Source organism: Nanorana parkeri, unplaced genomic scaffold (assembly GCF_000935625.1).
Source record: "Nanorana parkeri isolate BGI_ZX_2015 unplaced genomic scaffold, ASM93562v1 scaffold1561, whole genome shotgun sequence".
In the NCBI taxonomy this organism is placed as follows: domain Eukaryota; kingdom Metazoa; phylum Chordata; class Amphibia; order Anura; family Dicroglossidae; genus Nanorana; species Nanorana parkeri.
In genome coordinates, this window is record NW_017307829.1 from 245,798 (window position 1) to 262,249 (window position 16,452).

General features: G+C 44.3%; 1 protein-coding gene across 1 annotated transcript in view; it reads left to right on the forward strand.

Moving 5' to 3' along the window:
* The window catches only part of LOC108798791 (cytochrome P450 2K1-like), a 28,794-nt gene that overhangs the window by 9,321 nt on the left and 3,021 nt on the right, over positions 1–16,452 (forward strand). The window contains exons 5-8 of the mRNA XM_018570574.1: positions 2,752–2,928; positions 4,784–4,925; positions 8,778–8,962; positions 13,141–13,282. Coding sequence (XP_018426076.1) covers positions 2,752–2,928; positions 4,784–4,925; positions 8,778–8,962; positions 13,141–13,282 — 646 coding nt within the window. The remainder of the gene's footprint in view (positions 1–2,751; positions 2,929–4,783; positions 4,926–8,777; positions 8,963–13,140; positions 13,283–16,452) is intronic.

The window sequence follows — 16,452 nt, forward strand, 5'->3', positions numbered from 1 at the left end:
GGCATTGTGTTATGGTGGTCAGCTTCTTAATAATTTATATAAAACATTTATCTCAAAGGCAAAAAAATGCCATAGAAAAGTGTTTGCTGGAATTTGGATTTACTTTGTTAGTCAAGTCCATCTAAATGTGCTAGAGCATCTAACACCACCCTCCCCACAGGGTGACAAAGCTGCTGTACACGAGTGGCTCCATTGCTCCTCCACAGAGGGGGGCCACCTTGAGGAAGTCCATCCCGGGAGTGAACTTGGAGTGGTGACTACTTTACAACACACACAAGGACCATGGGGAACAAAAGTAGACCCCCTCCAGAAGGAAGGACAGTGTCAGCACCAATTCAAGGATGATTGGAGGATCTACAGCCGAGTGATACACAAATAAGATACATTACTGTTAATAGTTAATGTTCTTGCATGTATATTTAAAGTGACATTAAACCCTCAGATTTTTTAACATAAAACAATACTGTAATGTGCGCCTCACTGTAATTCATGGTTGTTTCCCTTCTCTTTGCTGATCTTCCTTTTAAATCTGTATCTGTTCTCATGCTGGGGGAGAACTTCTGTTTTGCAGCAGACTGCTTTGTCTCTGGAATGGATACACGGCGTCTGTGTGTAGGTTCACAACCTGAGCCAGCACTACAGGAAGAGGCACTCGGCAGCAAAGGGAAGTTCTCCCCCAGCATGAGAAGAGATACAAATTTAAAAGGAAGAGCAGCAAAGAGAAGGGAAACAGCCATGGATTACAGTAAGGCACACATTACAGTATTGTTTTATGTTAAAACATCTGAGGGTTTAATGTCACTTTAAGTTTTAACTCCTGAGTTTAGTGTCACTTTATACTTTAAATAACTACAGTATATAATAAATGTGTATCCTTCTGACTCCCGCTATCAGCGCCCCTGGATTCGGTATTATTATTTTATACATACGTAGACTTCAAGAGTTGCTAAAGGAAGGACATAAACTGGAATTTGATTACATTTGTGTTGAAGCTTTGACACATGTTTGATCTTTTATTGTTACTGTATTCTTATCTGTCATCTGTGCAAACATTTTCATGGAATATGAAAAATGCATTTCAACATGGGAACATGTAAAATGGTTTATTCTAGGGATGCGCCGATATATCGGCCGCCAAAACATATCGGCCGAAAATTGCACTTTTGGCTAAATGCCGAAAGTGCAATTTTCCTGCCGATACATCAGCAACTCCCAGGTTTCTTTACTGCCCGCTGGTCTGTGTCCCAGTAGGGAGGAGAGAAACTGTGACAGCCGGTTGAGTGCTGTGGGAGGAGAGCGATGTGATCGGCCGTGTCTCTCCTCCCTGACCGCTCAGCCGCCGATCACCGTTCCGGCAGAGAAGCGGTGTGAGGGCGGAGACAGGCTGCACTGTCACAGGAGGCTGGGCTCTCCACCCTGCTCCGCCTGTGACAGAGTGTGACATAGGAGAGCGACTTTATCCTCAATTATGAATGAATGGGAAGTGAGCTAAATCCCCTCCTGTTCATTCATAGTTGTGGTTGTAGTAAACATACTCTGTCCTCATGTTATGAATGATCAGGAGCACTCAGTATAGAGGATTCCTGTTCACTGATAACAGGGGATACAGAAAAAGAGATTGAGGACTCTATGTTCTCAATCTCTTTTTCTACTTTAAAAGGAAAATATCAGGGGTTTAGACCCCAAATATTTCACCGAAGCCCCTAAAAGTAAAGTAAAACATATATATATTTAATAAAAAATTAATTAATAAATATGGTTTTTAAATTTCTATTTCGGTGCACCTCTAGTTTATTCAAAGGGGAAGTGAATTTAACCACTTCCGGGCCGCAATGCATCTATAGACGGCGGCCCGCAGAAGTGGTTAAAACAAGAACACGGCTGCACCTCCGATGACTGGACCCAGAAGTGATGTGTATTACATTACTTCCGGTGTCACTCGTTACAGTCTCCGGCTCTTAGAGCCAGAGAAGAAGCTCTTGAAGCAGATCTCTGCAAGACCCCTGATGTCTCCATAAAGAGGACCTGTCACACCCTATCTGCTATTACATAGGGTGCTTGTTAGCCCCTATGTGATAGCATTAGGGTTAGTGTAAAAAAAAAAAGTGTTTAAAAATTATAAAAATTAAAGTAACATTAAAAAAATGCAAAAACATTTTTTAAAGTCCCCCGCCCCCCACGTGCACGCACATACACACACAAACATGCGTTTTTATGCGCCTACGTGCGAAAACGACAATTGTGCTACACATGTAAAAGCGTTTAAAATGTTCCCTATGGGAAATTTTGGGTATTGACGGTTTTTGCGGCTTCATGGGCGAAAGCAATTTTAAGGTTTGACATGTTTGGTATCTATTTACCCGGCGTGACCCCGTCTTACAAATTTCACCAAAAAATTGGGTAAATTATATTCTGTTTCTGTGCACTAAATTTTAATTTAGTTAATTTTTTCCTAAAATTACTGGTTTGATAAATATTTGCGCAAATACAGTGCAACATATAAAATTGCAACTAGCATTTTTTTATTCTACGGGGCCTTTGCTTTCAGAACATATATCATTGTTTGGGGGTTTGAAGCTTTTTTCTAGCCAAAAAATCTGACTTTATCATGTGTGCGCAAATGTAAGAAATTGCTCCGAACAGCAAGTGGACCTATTATTTGTGTTCTCTGTGTTTGCAGAACCTGCTTACAAATCACCGCTTGTACTATTCCCAATACGTCAGGTTTAATATTTTTACTTTTTCTTTCAGCTGTACAATGCATTTCCATCTCTGGTCCGATGGCTACCTGGAAGTCATAGAAAAATCATGCCGAATTTGAAGGAGTTGCACGCCTTTATCAGAGAAACCTTCACCAGCCAGAGGAATCAGCTGGATGTCAATGACCAGAGAACTGTCGTCGATGCCTTCCTTGTCAAACAAAAGGAGGTATATGTCATTTTATATAAGGGAACTGTGTCTTTAATATCTTGCCAGACTTCTTAGTAGGAATAAAAGGTGGAGCTTAATTGAAGATAGATACTGACTCTAAAGGTGAGCATTCACTTGTTTTTTTTTTTAGCTGCAGGGCTGGACTAAAAAAAACAGTTGATTCCTCTAACCAACCTAAACAGTATGAATATGTGCCCCCAAAAAATGGTATCAAATTAGTAGAGGTGCACCAAAATAGAAATGTAAAAAACGAAACCGAAATTAAAAAAAATTGTCAGGCTGAAACCGAAAATGTTTTTATTTTAATTTTTTTTAATTTTTTAAAATATTTAATTTTTATTTATTTTTTATAAACCTTTTTAATTTTTATTTATTAATTCATTTTTTATTAAATATTTGTATTCTTACTTTACTTTTAGGGGCTTCTGGGAAATATTAGGGGTCTAAACAGACCCCTTATATTTCCATTTTAAATTGCAAAAAGAGTTTGATAACACAAAGTCTTCAATCTCTTTTTCTGTATCCCCTGTTATCAATTAACAGGAATCCTCTATACTGAGTGTTCCTGTTTTTTCATACGATGAGGACATAGTATGGTTACTATAACCACAATCATGAATGCACAGGAGGTGATGTAGATCACTTCCCATTCATTCTAGGGCTGGTAATGATTAAAATGTTCGTGTTGGATTAATCGAAATTTTTAAAAATAGATTAATCGATTAATTTCGATTAATTATAACGCACATGCAGATCCAACTACATTGGCCTATACACATACAGCACAGCAATGAAGTAATAAAATGAACTAGGATCACACTAATCCAGCACGTTATTAATCTCACGTGCCCCACTCAATATGGCCGCCGCTTGAGAGGGGCAACTCAGAATAACAACGTGCTGGATTTGTGTGATCCTAGTTCATTGTATGACTTCATTGCTGTGCTGTATGTATTTAGGCCATTGCCTTGGCTGGCGCTCGTGCAGAAAGTTTCTTGGGCAAACTCACTGGCCCAAGTGGCTCCGTCAGCTAACGAAGGGGGGGGGAGTCCGGTGACGTCACGGACATCAACGTCACCGGACTTCTCCCCCCTTCGTTAGCCATCACGGACATCGAAGTCTCCGGACTCCTCCCCCTTCCCTTCGTTAGCCGATGGAGCCACTTGGGGAAGGGGGGAGGAGTCCGGTGACGTCGATGTCCGTGACGTCACCGGATCGCCGACGAGACTCCCGGAAGCCGGCGGAGAGGTGAGTGTTTTCATTAGCGATCAAAATAATTTTAATCGATCCAAATTTCCACAGCCCTAATTCATTCATAATTGAGGATATAGTAAACAAACTTTTTCCTCAATTATCTACAAACACTCAGTGATCACTGACTGCTTGTACCCGCTCTCCTCTCTGACACGCTGTCACAGGAGGCTGGGCGAGCAGTGCGAGAGGAGAGCTCAGCCTCCTATGACAGCGCGGGCTGTCTCCGCCCACACACCGCTCTGCCGGACTGTGATAGGAGGCTGAGAGGTGTGGGAGGAGAGGGGCCGGCCGCTCACAGCGCTCTCCTCCCGCAGCGCTAGGCCGACTGTGACAGTTTCTCTCCTCCCCACTGGGACACAGAGCAGCGCCCAGCGGGGAGGAAAGACAACTGGGATGCGCCGATGTATCGGCAGGAAAATGGCACTTTTGGCTAAATAACTGATATATCGGTGCATCCATACAAATTAGTTTCAGTACAGCGTTGCATGACGGAATAAATGTCAGTCAAAGTACTGCAGCGCTGAACATTGAAAAATGGTCGGGACAGGAAGGGGGTTTAACACCCTGGTCAGCAAGTGGTTAATTGTCTGAATTTCAGGAAAAGCCAAATCCAGAGATATTTTTCAGCGACGCAAATTTGACATCTCTTATTACGGACTTGTTCGCTGCTGGGATGGATACGACTTCCTCCACCCTCCAATGGAGTCTTCTGCTAATGATGAAGTACCCAGAAATCCAGAGTAAGTGATCTGTTTTATTTAAGTATGATGAAGGTTCTATCCATTCACCTCAATTATCTCATGACCTAATGACCACTCTGACCACAGGAAGTCTACAATTGGGTGCTAATTGTTTTGCTCAGCTTATATAGTACAGCGTTCCCCTGGAGTTCAGCTTTAAAGGAGAACTATGGGGTAAGTGTTTTTCCCCATAGTTCTCTTCAGGGTCACAGGATGACATATACTAGCATCCTTCCGTGACCCAAAGCTCAGTATATCGCGAACTACAGCTCGCGGTATACTGAGACATTACCGCCGAGATCTACCCAGCTGCATGAATGACAGCTGGCTCCGCCTATCTAGCGCTGGAGGATCGGAGTGGGGAGGGGGAATCCCTGCAAGGAGCCGTGATTGACAGTCACGGCTCTCTGCAGGGACAGGATCGAGAAGTGAGCGAGCGACGGTATGTGTTCGCTCACTTTCTGATCTTTTGAGCCGACGTGTGACAGTTTCATTGTCACACGTCGGCTTGAACTATGAGGCTGAGTGATTTTCACTATAGTTCTCCTTTAAGTGTTTGTGTTGAAGTAACTATAGCAGCAACTGAGAATTCATTCTGCTGAAGTTAAACCGATACAAGATAAATACTAATTGGTTGAAATGGGTTGCTGCACTTCAAAAAGACATTGTCACCATAGCCTTTCAGGGCAAGGTGACATTATCTCTGCTGGAAATGGCATCCCCTGACCCATTTATACCCATCTTACCTATGCTTCCATGCCACTCCTTGATCTTCTGCAGCTAGCGCTAATATTGGCAGTGTTGGCAACCCAGGAGGTCATCACTCCCTTGGTCATGTGACAGTACTCAGGTCTAGTGATTGGCTGATAGACCCAGGCACCATCACGGGGGAGCAGGTCCCATTCTCCTCAATACCCAGATAACTGGGTACTCTCTGGCTGTGGAGGAGCAAGGAGTTGCAATGGAGTTTAGGTAAGGTGATTCTATAGGAGTCAGGCTCTGGGGACTCAGCGCAGGGATGGTGGGAGCACCTCATAATGAGCACAGCAAGTGTACTGACCCGGAAACTCAGCACAGGGATGGTGGGAGCCCCTCATAATGAGCACAGCAGGTGTACTGACCCGGGGACTCAGCGCAGGGATGGTGGGAGCCCCTCATAATGAGCACAGCAGGTGTACTGACCCGGGGACTCAGCGCAGGGATGGTGGGAGCCCCTCATAATGAGCACAGCAGGTGTACTGACCCGGGGACTCAGCGCAGGGATGGTGGGAGCCCCTCATAATGAGCACAGCGGGTGTACTGACCCGGAAACTCAGCTCAGGGATGGTGGGAACCCCTCATAATGGGCACAGCAGAAATACTGTCACCTTGACCTGAAAGAAGCTGAACCCCACTCAGATATAAAATAATCCCTGTCAGGCACTGTTCTCCCAGCTACGACACATGCGTTCGGCTCGGCTATGTACTTCTGCTGCTGTACGGGCTATTGTGAATAGCCCGTACAGCAGCCCTTCAGTTCAACTAAACTGAAGGGTTTCTGCAGACAAATCGAGCCGAAGGATTAACCGAAAACGTTTGGCTAAATTTTTCAGCAGCTTAGTGAATAACCCTATAAATATAATTTTAGTGCAGCTGGTGTAAGTATGGAACATGTTGATAGGAGGAGAGAGCAGAGTGAGAAGAGGGATGACCTTATCAGTTTGCTGCTGTCCATTCAGAGAGGACCCAAATGTATTTCTTAAACATAAGTGGTATAATTCATCTAGCTCTGCTGTGTCAGGGGGCTGTGTAATAAGCTGGTACAACTGCTGCCATATAAGCGTTTCGCCTGTGTACTGAGCAGGGGAGGCATAGCCTCACCTAGTATTATAGAGGAAAAAGATTTTTCTCCATTCAGAGCGGCTTGTTACAGGTTACACGGCATGGAAAACCTCCCCACTGTGTAACCTGTCATGGCTGGAGTGCTGGAGAGGGGTACATACTTAATACAACAAGTAATTAAAACATAACAGTCCCACACACAGAATCCCCTCCACTCCCCCCAAACCCGAGAAGTGTGTGCCAGATCGAGCCCAGAGGTTACTTAAAATAGCAATGAAAAACGGCTCAGTATCCACCGAGTGCAAGGGTATGCTGTCATTTCCTGGACCCAGAGTAAAAAAAATTAAAGAACCGTTCAGGAACATTGAGAGGACACTGGATCCAGAGAACGCCAGCGCAGCCGGATGCAAGGCCAGATGTCAACACTAGGTATATTTTTCTTTGCCATTCTTGATAGCCAGCTCTGAGGAAGGAACTGCAGATCCGCGAAATGCGTTGGCTTCCTATTAACCTTCCACAAATATTCCACCTTACTAGACAGACTGACTACAGTTCTGGCAATCGCTAAATTTCTAGTAGCCACCTCTCAAAAGGTGATGGGGGCTACAGTATATATACTGTAGAACATTTGTCCTTGCCTCCATTTGTACAGAACAAACATCCATAGAGATTCACAGGGCGAATTGCTGTTATGGTAAGCTCAGAGTACCTGTCAGGGTTTACCATTCTACTCTGAGAATCCCAGCCAGGATTTCCAGAAGATCCGCTGCTAATGGATCTCACAGGGTCCGGGCCAGTATGGCTGATAATAGTAACAGAGTCCAGACCAGGACTTCCAGTGTACCCTGAGGCTGGGCGTGTCGCCTCTGATTCAGAGGGGTATTTAAAGGAGAACTATGAGATGAGTGATTTCCACTCACCTCATAGTTCTAGCCGACCTGTGACAATGACACTGTCACAGGTCGGCTCAGTAGATCGGGAGGTGAGCGAACACATAACGGCATTCGCTCACCTCTCGATCCTGTCACGGCTCTCTGCCGGGACAGGGGGAGGGGCTGGATTCCCCTCTCCCCGCTCCGATCTGCCAGCGCTGACTGGCGGAACGGACAGGGGAGGGGGCGGGTACAGCTGGCTCTGCCTCTAGATAGGCAGAGCCAGCTGTCACTCACGCAGCTGGGCGGATCCCGTTGTCTAAGTCGGGATCCGCTCTGGCGTCTCAGTATACCGCGAGCTGTAGCTCGCGGTATACTGAGCTTAGGGCAACGGGAGGACGCTAGTTTGTGTCCTCCCATTACCCTAAGGAGAACTATGGGGAAAAACACTGACCCCCATAGTTCTCCTTTAAGCACTAGCTCTGCAAGGAGCTGGTGCTGTGTCTTTTTGCCAGCTTCCTGTTTGTGAAAGAGCTGATACTTCTGCTGTTTTCTCTTTGCTGACCCGGACTGCCTGACCCTTCTTGGCTTGTTGCCCGTCCTGATCTTCTGCCTGGACCCGACTTTGCTCTTGTCCCCTGCGTTTATCTACTGATTGCTAGTTGCCAACCTTGGACTGCCCAACCACCCTTTGCTAGCCTCCTGCCTTGAACTCTCCCTGTTTCTGACTACTGTCTCCTCATTGGAGCCCTCCTATTCTCGTCCATCCCTTCGCAGGGCAACCCTGGGGACCCTGGTACCAGTAAGCAGCCTAGCCAATCTCCACCATCAGGAGCTCTGGTGAACACCGGCTGGTGCTTAGACTCCACCCCACAGATAAGCACGTGTCACCTGCCAGGGGTGTCACCATAACAATTGCTCTGCAAATTGTTTATAAATAGACCCCTAATTTCTGACTTCTTTGCATACATGTTCTGGGTCAGTGATGCTTTAGGTACTTATACAATAACGAGGATGACAGTCCTGGAACCTGCACATTTTAAACATGTTAATAGTAGCATGCAAAACAAATGTATTCTTGCAATTTGGTTTAATTAACTCTTTATTAGGACTATATAAAATGTAAGTAATATTATAATTGTCTTTTTCTCAATGACAGAAAACATTCAGAATGAAATTGAAAAAGTAATTGGCTTGGGGGAACCTCAGGTGATGCATAGGAAACTGATGCCGTATACTGATGCCGTCATCCATGAAATCCAAAGGTTTGGCAACGTTGTGCCAACCAACCTTCCACATGCCACTACCAAAGATGTGACTTTCAAAGGGTTCTTTATACCCAAAGTAAGTATTGCATTTTATGTATTATAAATACATTTGATGCATGTTATTTATTTTCAGCAGCAGACTCTAGTTGCCTGTATACAGGTCCACATCAGTCCTTTATTTTGGGAGATATCTTCTTGACAGCTCGATTACACATTACACATTGATGTCTTGTATCTGTCAGGCATCTCTGGTGATGAGATATATGCATTTGAGATCAGAGCTCCTTCAACTGAGCACAGCCATTACAAGTGGACATGTAAGTTTTGGTTCATTCCGAACTGAAATTCTGACTAATTTCTTTAAATTTGGACATTTCCAAATTCAAATGTATGCAAAATTTAGGATGCATCCAAATTTCCGAACCCAAATTCATCCGAATTTGAACGAATTCCAATTCTTTTTCCCGAAATTCAGCTGAATTTCTGACTCTAATGGCCAGTACGGACTAAGATGACCAGTTCAGACTAAAATGACCAGTTCAGACGAAAATGATCTTGACTAAGATGATCAGACTAAGATGATCAGTTCAGACTAAGATGATCAGTTCAGACTAAGATGATCAGTATGGACTAAAATCACCAGTATGGACTAAGAGGACCGGTACGGACTAAGAGGACCGGTACGCACCAAGAGGACCGGTACGCGCCAAGAGGACCGGTACGCACCAAGAGGACCGGTAAGCACCAAGAGGACCGGTACGCACCAAGAGGACCGGTACGGACCAAGAGGACCGGTACGGACCAAGAGGACCGGTACGCACTAAGAGGACCGGTACGGACTAAGATGACTGGTACAGGCTAAGATGACTGGACTAGTGTGGACTAAGATGACCAGAATGGAATTAGATGACTATTACATACTAAAATGATCAACCCCCCAAAATAAAATTAAGCTAATTTTTAATTAAAGTACTTCATCTGTATTGATCTGAATAGATCCAAACCAAAAAAACAAAAAAAATTGTTTTATCCGAACTGAAAACAAAAAATTCAAATTGATCCGAATAAGGAACTGATTTTGGATCCGAAATCTGAAAAATATACATTTGATTCTATGTGAGACGAAACAAAAATACTTTTTTGAGCCTTTACATGTCTATTTACAAGGGAGTTCACATTCCCTGGATTTTTTGGGGGGATAATATAGTAAGAGAAGTGGACCAATCCATGCTACAGCAGGATAAGTGTGATCTCAATGCAGAAGAACCTTTAGAAACTTCAGCAAGGAGATGTACTGTAATCTGAGTCATTGAAATGTATACATAGAAGATAAGTTACCAACACACCATCCTTTCTTCAAAAATGCCTTTATTGATGTATATCGTTCACCATATTACAAAATAAAGCATTGTTTCACGACCACGCAAAGTCCCTTCATCAGGCAATGTGATAACAACTGAATAAACCCTACCAATTAATATACACCAGTGACAGACCGGTAATTCCACTAGAAGAAAGGTCAGATTTGAATGGACTGACCATAAAAAAGAAACACCAGGCGCCTTTCCTGGTGCAAATAATCCTTTTATTTGTTTAGAAAGATTAAAAGTGATAAATGGTACTCACAAAAGAAGTGGATAAAAAGTGTGTTGGACATAAATCTCAGGATACATGCAGATTCCTAACAGTCAGAGAAACAATCCAAATATGCTGCTAGACCAGCAGAAACAAGCTTACTCAGCTGAACAAGTTTACCCTTCCTCAGACCTGAACGGCTCAACTAGCTTGGTGCAAATTTATAACGAGTGTTCGATCACAAGCCACAATGGGATTGAAAGCTGACCAATCAAGGGAAAGCATTCTATTACTAGATACTTCCTCCCTGTCAAAATGCCCAATCAAAGCTGAGAGGGCGTCATCAAGGCAAATGCCTGATCTCCACAGCTGAAGACGCCTGCACAATGAATGAATAATTATACATGAGAACACTCCAGATAAATTAAGCACCAATGGCATTGAATAATTATAAATCAAATATAAAAAGCTTAATTTTTTGCAAGGCAGAGGCAATGGCACATTGCTGGAACGTTGAATACACTGGCATGTCGGCTACTCGTCACAACAGATCCGAGGAGCCGGCACCCAACCAGGAGACAACCCAGCGGCTTAATGTTACCTCATTGAAAAAAACACACAAAGTCTCACACATAACATACCGTAGATGAAAATAGGGGAAGATAAATTGGTATTAGCGATACAGTATGACTATGCGGTGGTAGTATCGTAAATTGATGCAATAATCAATGCACTACAGATGCCAATCAACGCACAAAAAGGTGAAATAGTACAATACTAGTTGTATCAAAAATTATAATAATAATCATAAAAATGCTAAAATTAAAAAATTATCATCTAGTATACTGATGTCATAATTTGGGCTGTATACTGATGGTAATTATTGATATAAATGGCAATAGATAGGGAGGCACCGATACCGGTATTTTGGTACAGAGTACGAGTACCGATAGTTTTTTTTTCCGGTACTCGGCCGATACCAATTACCGAGAAACGGAAGTCCCATTCAGGAAGCCAGGTGGCTTGTAATGACTCGCCACTCGGCTTCCCGATTAACAAGAAAGTCCCCTCTTACCTTTGTATGTCCAGCCTGTCACCCCCGGGGCCTCTCCAGCCAGAATGCAACCTTCCTCCGGTACCCAGCCGGAGCCCTCTGGCCGGCCAATCAGGAAGCCGTGCGCCATGTAATGACGCAACGCCCTGCTTTCTGATTGACTGGGAGGCCGACTCCTTGCTCCCTCGTCATGAGATGACGAGGGAGCATGAAGCCAGCTTCCCGGGCCAATCAGAATGCCGGGTGCTGCGCCATTACACGGCGCCCGGCTTCCTGTTTGGCCAGCTTTTCGACCAATCAGGAAGCCGGGCAGCGCGTCATTACACGCTGCCCAGCTACCTGATTGGCCGGGAAGTCGCTCCATGCTCTCTCGTCACAAGTGATGAGAGAGCTTCCAGGCTAATCAGGAAACCTAGCACGAGTATTTCCTGTATCAGGAAGCCGGGCAGCTCGTCATTACACGCTGCCCGGCTTCCTGATACAGGAAGTACTCGTGCTAGGCATCGGAGCATTTGGGCGAGTACGAGTACTCGCCCACATACTTGGTGTTGGCACCGATATCGGCACTAGTATCGGTATCGGTGCATCCCTAGTAATAGATATTGAAAAGAATGTTAAAATTACGAATAGAAACAGACTTTGAGAGAAGCCTATGAATAAGAACTAATAATGGGTAAATAAATGAATGGACTGACTCTTTAAAAGTTCTGTGCAGGGCTGTCTCTATAATGAGACAGTATGAGCTGGTTGCCTCAGGTGGCATCTCATTGGGTCACATGGGTGGGGGGGGGGGCACAGACATGCCCCATTGCTGGCCAAAGCATCACAGGTTACTAAGAGCTCTTAGCAACCTGTGATGCTCTGGCTAGCTTCCAGCCCAGCTCATTGATGTTGGCAACCAGAGATGTCAGTGAGCTGGGCAGTGCGCCAGGCAGAGGCAATAACGAGCATCAACAGCCACCCCCACAGCATCCATCGCAAATAGCATTCATCCCTATTCAACCCACCACCTTAAAAATGAGAATCCACCGCCAGATAGACCACAGGTTGATGTAGCTTAGAAGTAGGTCAGATGCAGGTCAGAATAAGATCAAATGCAAGTCAGAAGGAGCTCAACTCAATTAGGTCAGATGGTGGTCAACTTTAGGTCAGATGGTGGTCAAATTCAGGTCAGATGGTGGTCAACTTCAGGTCAGATGGTGGTCAACTTCAGGTCATAAGGAAGTCAACTTCAGGTCAGATGGTGGTCAACTTCAGGTCATAAGGAAGTCAACTTCAGGTCAGATGGTGGTCAACTTCAGGTCAGAAGGAAGTCAACTTCCGGTCAGAAGGAAGTCAACTTCCGGTCAGAAGGAAGTCAACTTCAGGTCAGATGGTGGTCAAATTCAGGTCAGAAGGAGGTCAACTTCAGGTCAGAAGGAGGTCAACTTCACGACAGAAGTAGGTCAACTTTGGTCAGAAAGATAATCAACTTCAGGTCAGAAGGATGTCACCTTCAGGTCACAAGCACCTGTGTAGGAACTCAGAGGCATCCCAGTCTGAATACACCTACAGTAAATACAAGTTTCATTTGCCCAACTGCTAAGTTATGAGTAATCCAAAAATCTAACTTGTGTTCCTTGCAGGGAACGCACGTAATTCCATTACTCTATTCTGTCCTACGAGACAAAGAGCACTTTGAGAGGCCGGAAGAGTTTTACCCTCAGCACTTTCTGGACTCGGAGGGAAATTTTGCTAAGAACGAAGCTTTTATACCATTTTCTGCAGGTGAGTAATTCAAAGAGGTGGAAACCTGGCATAAATGTGTGAAGACAGGTAAAATATAGCAAACAGTGAAAAGCTAAGTCAGCAGAGGTCACCAACGCTGCAGATGTTCCAAACAGACCACAGTCGATAATAACACAAAGCTCGGAAATACGAACACCTTATAGTGCCAGAATTTTAAGAAAATGAACATGTTCTTGTCACACATAAACCATAGTTACATAATTTTTGATGCAATATGCATGAAGCACATGCATTTACAGTACATATTTAGCCTAAGGGTTTGGAAGCTGTGCAGCCGTAAAAATGTGTGGTGGTTCAAGCACCAACAATGTCACTTGAAAAAGTCTATCTAAAACCAAAACTTTGTTTAGAATGCAAAGATTTTTTATTAGGATTTCCAAGGCAAACAATACAAAGAGACAAAACTAAAAAAATAGCACAGTCCATACAGGAGAAAGGGCATATGGAACTCCCAAATTAAATTCAGTCATAATACATGAATGTAGAAGCATTTACTCTCTCTGCTGCCCCAAGGCCAGGTTCCTCAATAATGAGCCCCCCTACCTGCCAACCCCTCCATGGAGAATGGCAGAGCTGCAGACAGCATACAAGTGATCTCGGCGGCATTGCCGGGATCACTTGTACAAAAAAAAAGCGGCTGCTTCCCTGCTGTACATTTAGCTCTGCTTGCCGAAAGCAGGGCTAAATATAGAAAACAGCTACCTGCCCAGAACTGCATGTCCCAGGCATAGGAAGATAGGAATTCAACCCCCCTGCTGCCCCTCTACTCCCTGCTGCCCCAAGGCCGGGCCTTGGTTGGCCTTGTGAGCAATCCGGCCATGCATTGAAGGTAATTTATGCAATCTGTAGAATGTAGCATAAGAATTGCGAGAAAAAGTAACTATTTCAATCCAACACAGAGGTCAGAGGCATACTGCAATTGCACGTAGAACGATGGGAAACTTGAGGCTTAAACAAAAAGTATGGATGCACTACCAGATACGAATGAAGGGAAAGAAAAGAGAGTGAGAAGAAAGGAGGCAGGGTCAGATAATGGGTAGGACTAAACCAGGCACCAAATCAAGAGTTATGTGACAGATTCCAGATTGATATACTTCTGCCAAGGATCCCAGATAAGCTCAAAGTGTGACTGCTTATCAAGGATTATACTGAATAATTGTCCATGGGTCATTATCCAGGATAATTTAGCTTTCACCACCATTAGGGATACCCTAGGGGTTTTCCAACCCCCAGCAATCGCAATCTTAGCAGCCAAGAACATTAAAGAGATTAACTTGTTGCAATGCTTTGAAATAGCATACACACTATCGTTCAAAAGAGCAAACCTGGGATCCCTGGGTACACAAACCCCAGTGACTATGTATACAAGGTTGAAGACTTGGGACAAAAACGACAAACCCTAGGGCAGGACCACCACATATGATGCATGTTACCTCTAAGTTCACATCCACGAAAGCATAAAGGGGAGGAGTTTGGATACATAGAGGCTAGCCTCGCAGGAACCAAGTACCACCTGGAAATATCCTTATAATTAGCTTCAAGTAAAGAAACATTAAGCATACCTTGAGAAGCGACCAGACAGCGACAACTCCAAATGTCCTCAGAGACAGTAACACCCAAATTAGATTCCCAAGCCAACATATAAGGTTGTTTGGCAGGGCAATTCAGCAGGAGGTAATATATCAATGTGATGGCCCCTCGCTGGCCAGTAGACTGGCAGCACCAGCATTCATAGTGCTTAAGATGGGGGCGTATCCCTATGTAAAATTAGAGTGTGTAGAAAATGAGATATTTGCAAAAAATCTAAATAATTCAGAAGGAGGCATGCTCAGTCGCTCTCTGCAGTAAGCTAATGTCAGTGGTTTTCCAGACTTAAAATAATGGCCAATTATGTAGAGCCTTTTATCCTGCCACCAATGAAATAACTGAGGGTGAGAGCCAGGTGGAAAGGTTGGATTACGAAAGAGAGGGGCTAGGGGAGTATGAGGCAAAGTTATAGTGCAGGAGGATCATACCCTATCCCAAAGTGCCAAAGAATAAGAGTGAATAGGAGCCAAAACAACTGGATGTTGTCTAGGAGGCAGCCATTTCAGGAGATCTAAGGGCAAATCACCTGCAGCATGACATTCTATGAGAGCCCATTCCGGAAGATCAACAGCATAATATATGGAGGATAATTGAGCTAAGCATGAGGCCCGGTAATAATTCATTAGATTGGGAACACCTAAACCTCCTGAAGCTTTAGGGCTATATAAAGTAGTTCTGGGCAGTCTGTGTCCTTTACAAACCCCAGATAAAGGAAATCAATGCAGATTAAAAGGATACTAAGTCAGATCGAGGAATACGTATAGGCAACTCTAAAAAAATATTACAGGCACGGCATGAGAGTCATGTTTATAGCATGTGTTTTCCCAAAACAGGAGAGGTTATATGAGGACCACCTGTCCAAATCCTCCCACAGTTTCTTAAAAAGGGGGGGGATAGCGCGATAAAGGCCATCAAAGGAACAGGTAAGGTTAATGCCAAGATAGGGGACCAAAAATCTTTTAAATATAAAGTTAGGAAATGTTGAAATCCTTGTTTGTTTGTTTTTTGCTGTGTGTCTCCAATAAGGGGTCGAATAGAAGATCGCCAGCACTCACAAAGTTCAAAGTGTGAATTTTTCATTCCACTTTACTGAACATGCGTCACATGCATCATCATAGCCAAAGCCAGTGTTTCAAGGCCATGCAGGGTCCCTTCATCAGGGTGACATAGTTACATTTGTACAACATAAGAGACAGATTTATATAATGAACTATACACCAGAGAGACCAAGTACCACCCCTATGATGTCACTATGATGTCATGTCCTGCTATAACCCGATTATAAGCAGAAATATAAACACAGTTCTCCCACTTTCCTGTATATAGTACACAGGGATGTCCCTATAATGAGGCAGCCTAAGCGGTTGCCTCAGGGGGCAACTCTTAGGGACATGTGGGGGGAATGCAAGGTGTGCCTTCCGCCCCCTTTCTGGCCAGTTCATTCCAGGTTGAGATGTTAGCAACCTGTGATGCTCTGGCCAGCGTCCCGCCCAGCTCCTGGCTGGAGGGATGCCGGATGGAGATAATATGCACCACCAGCACCCCGCATACCCCCGATTTCC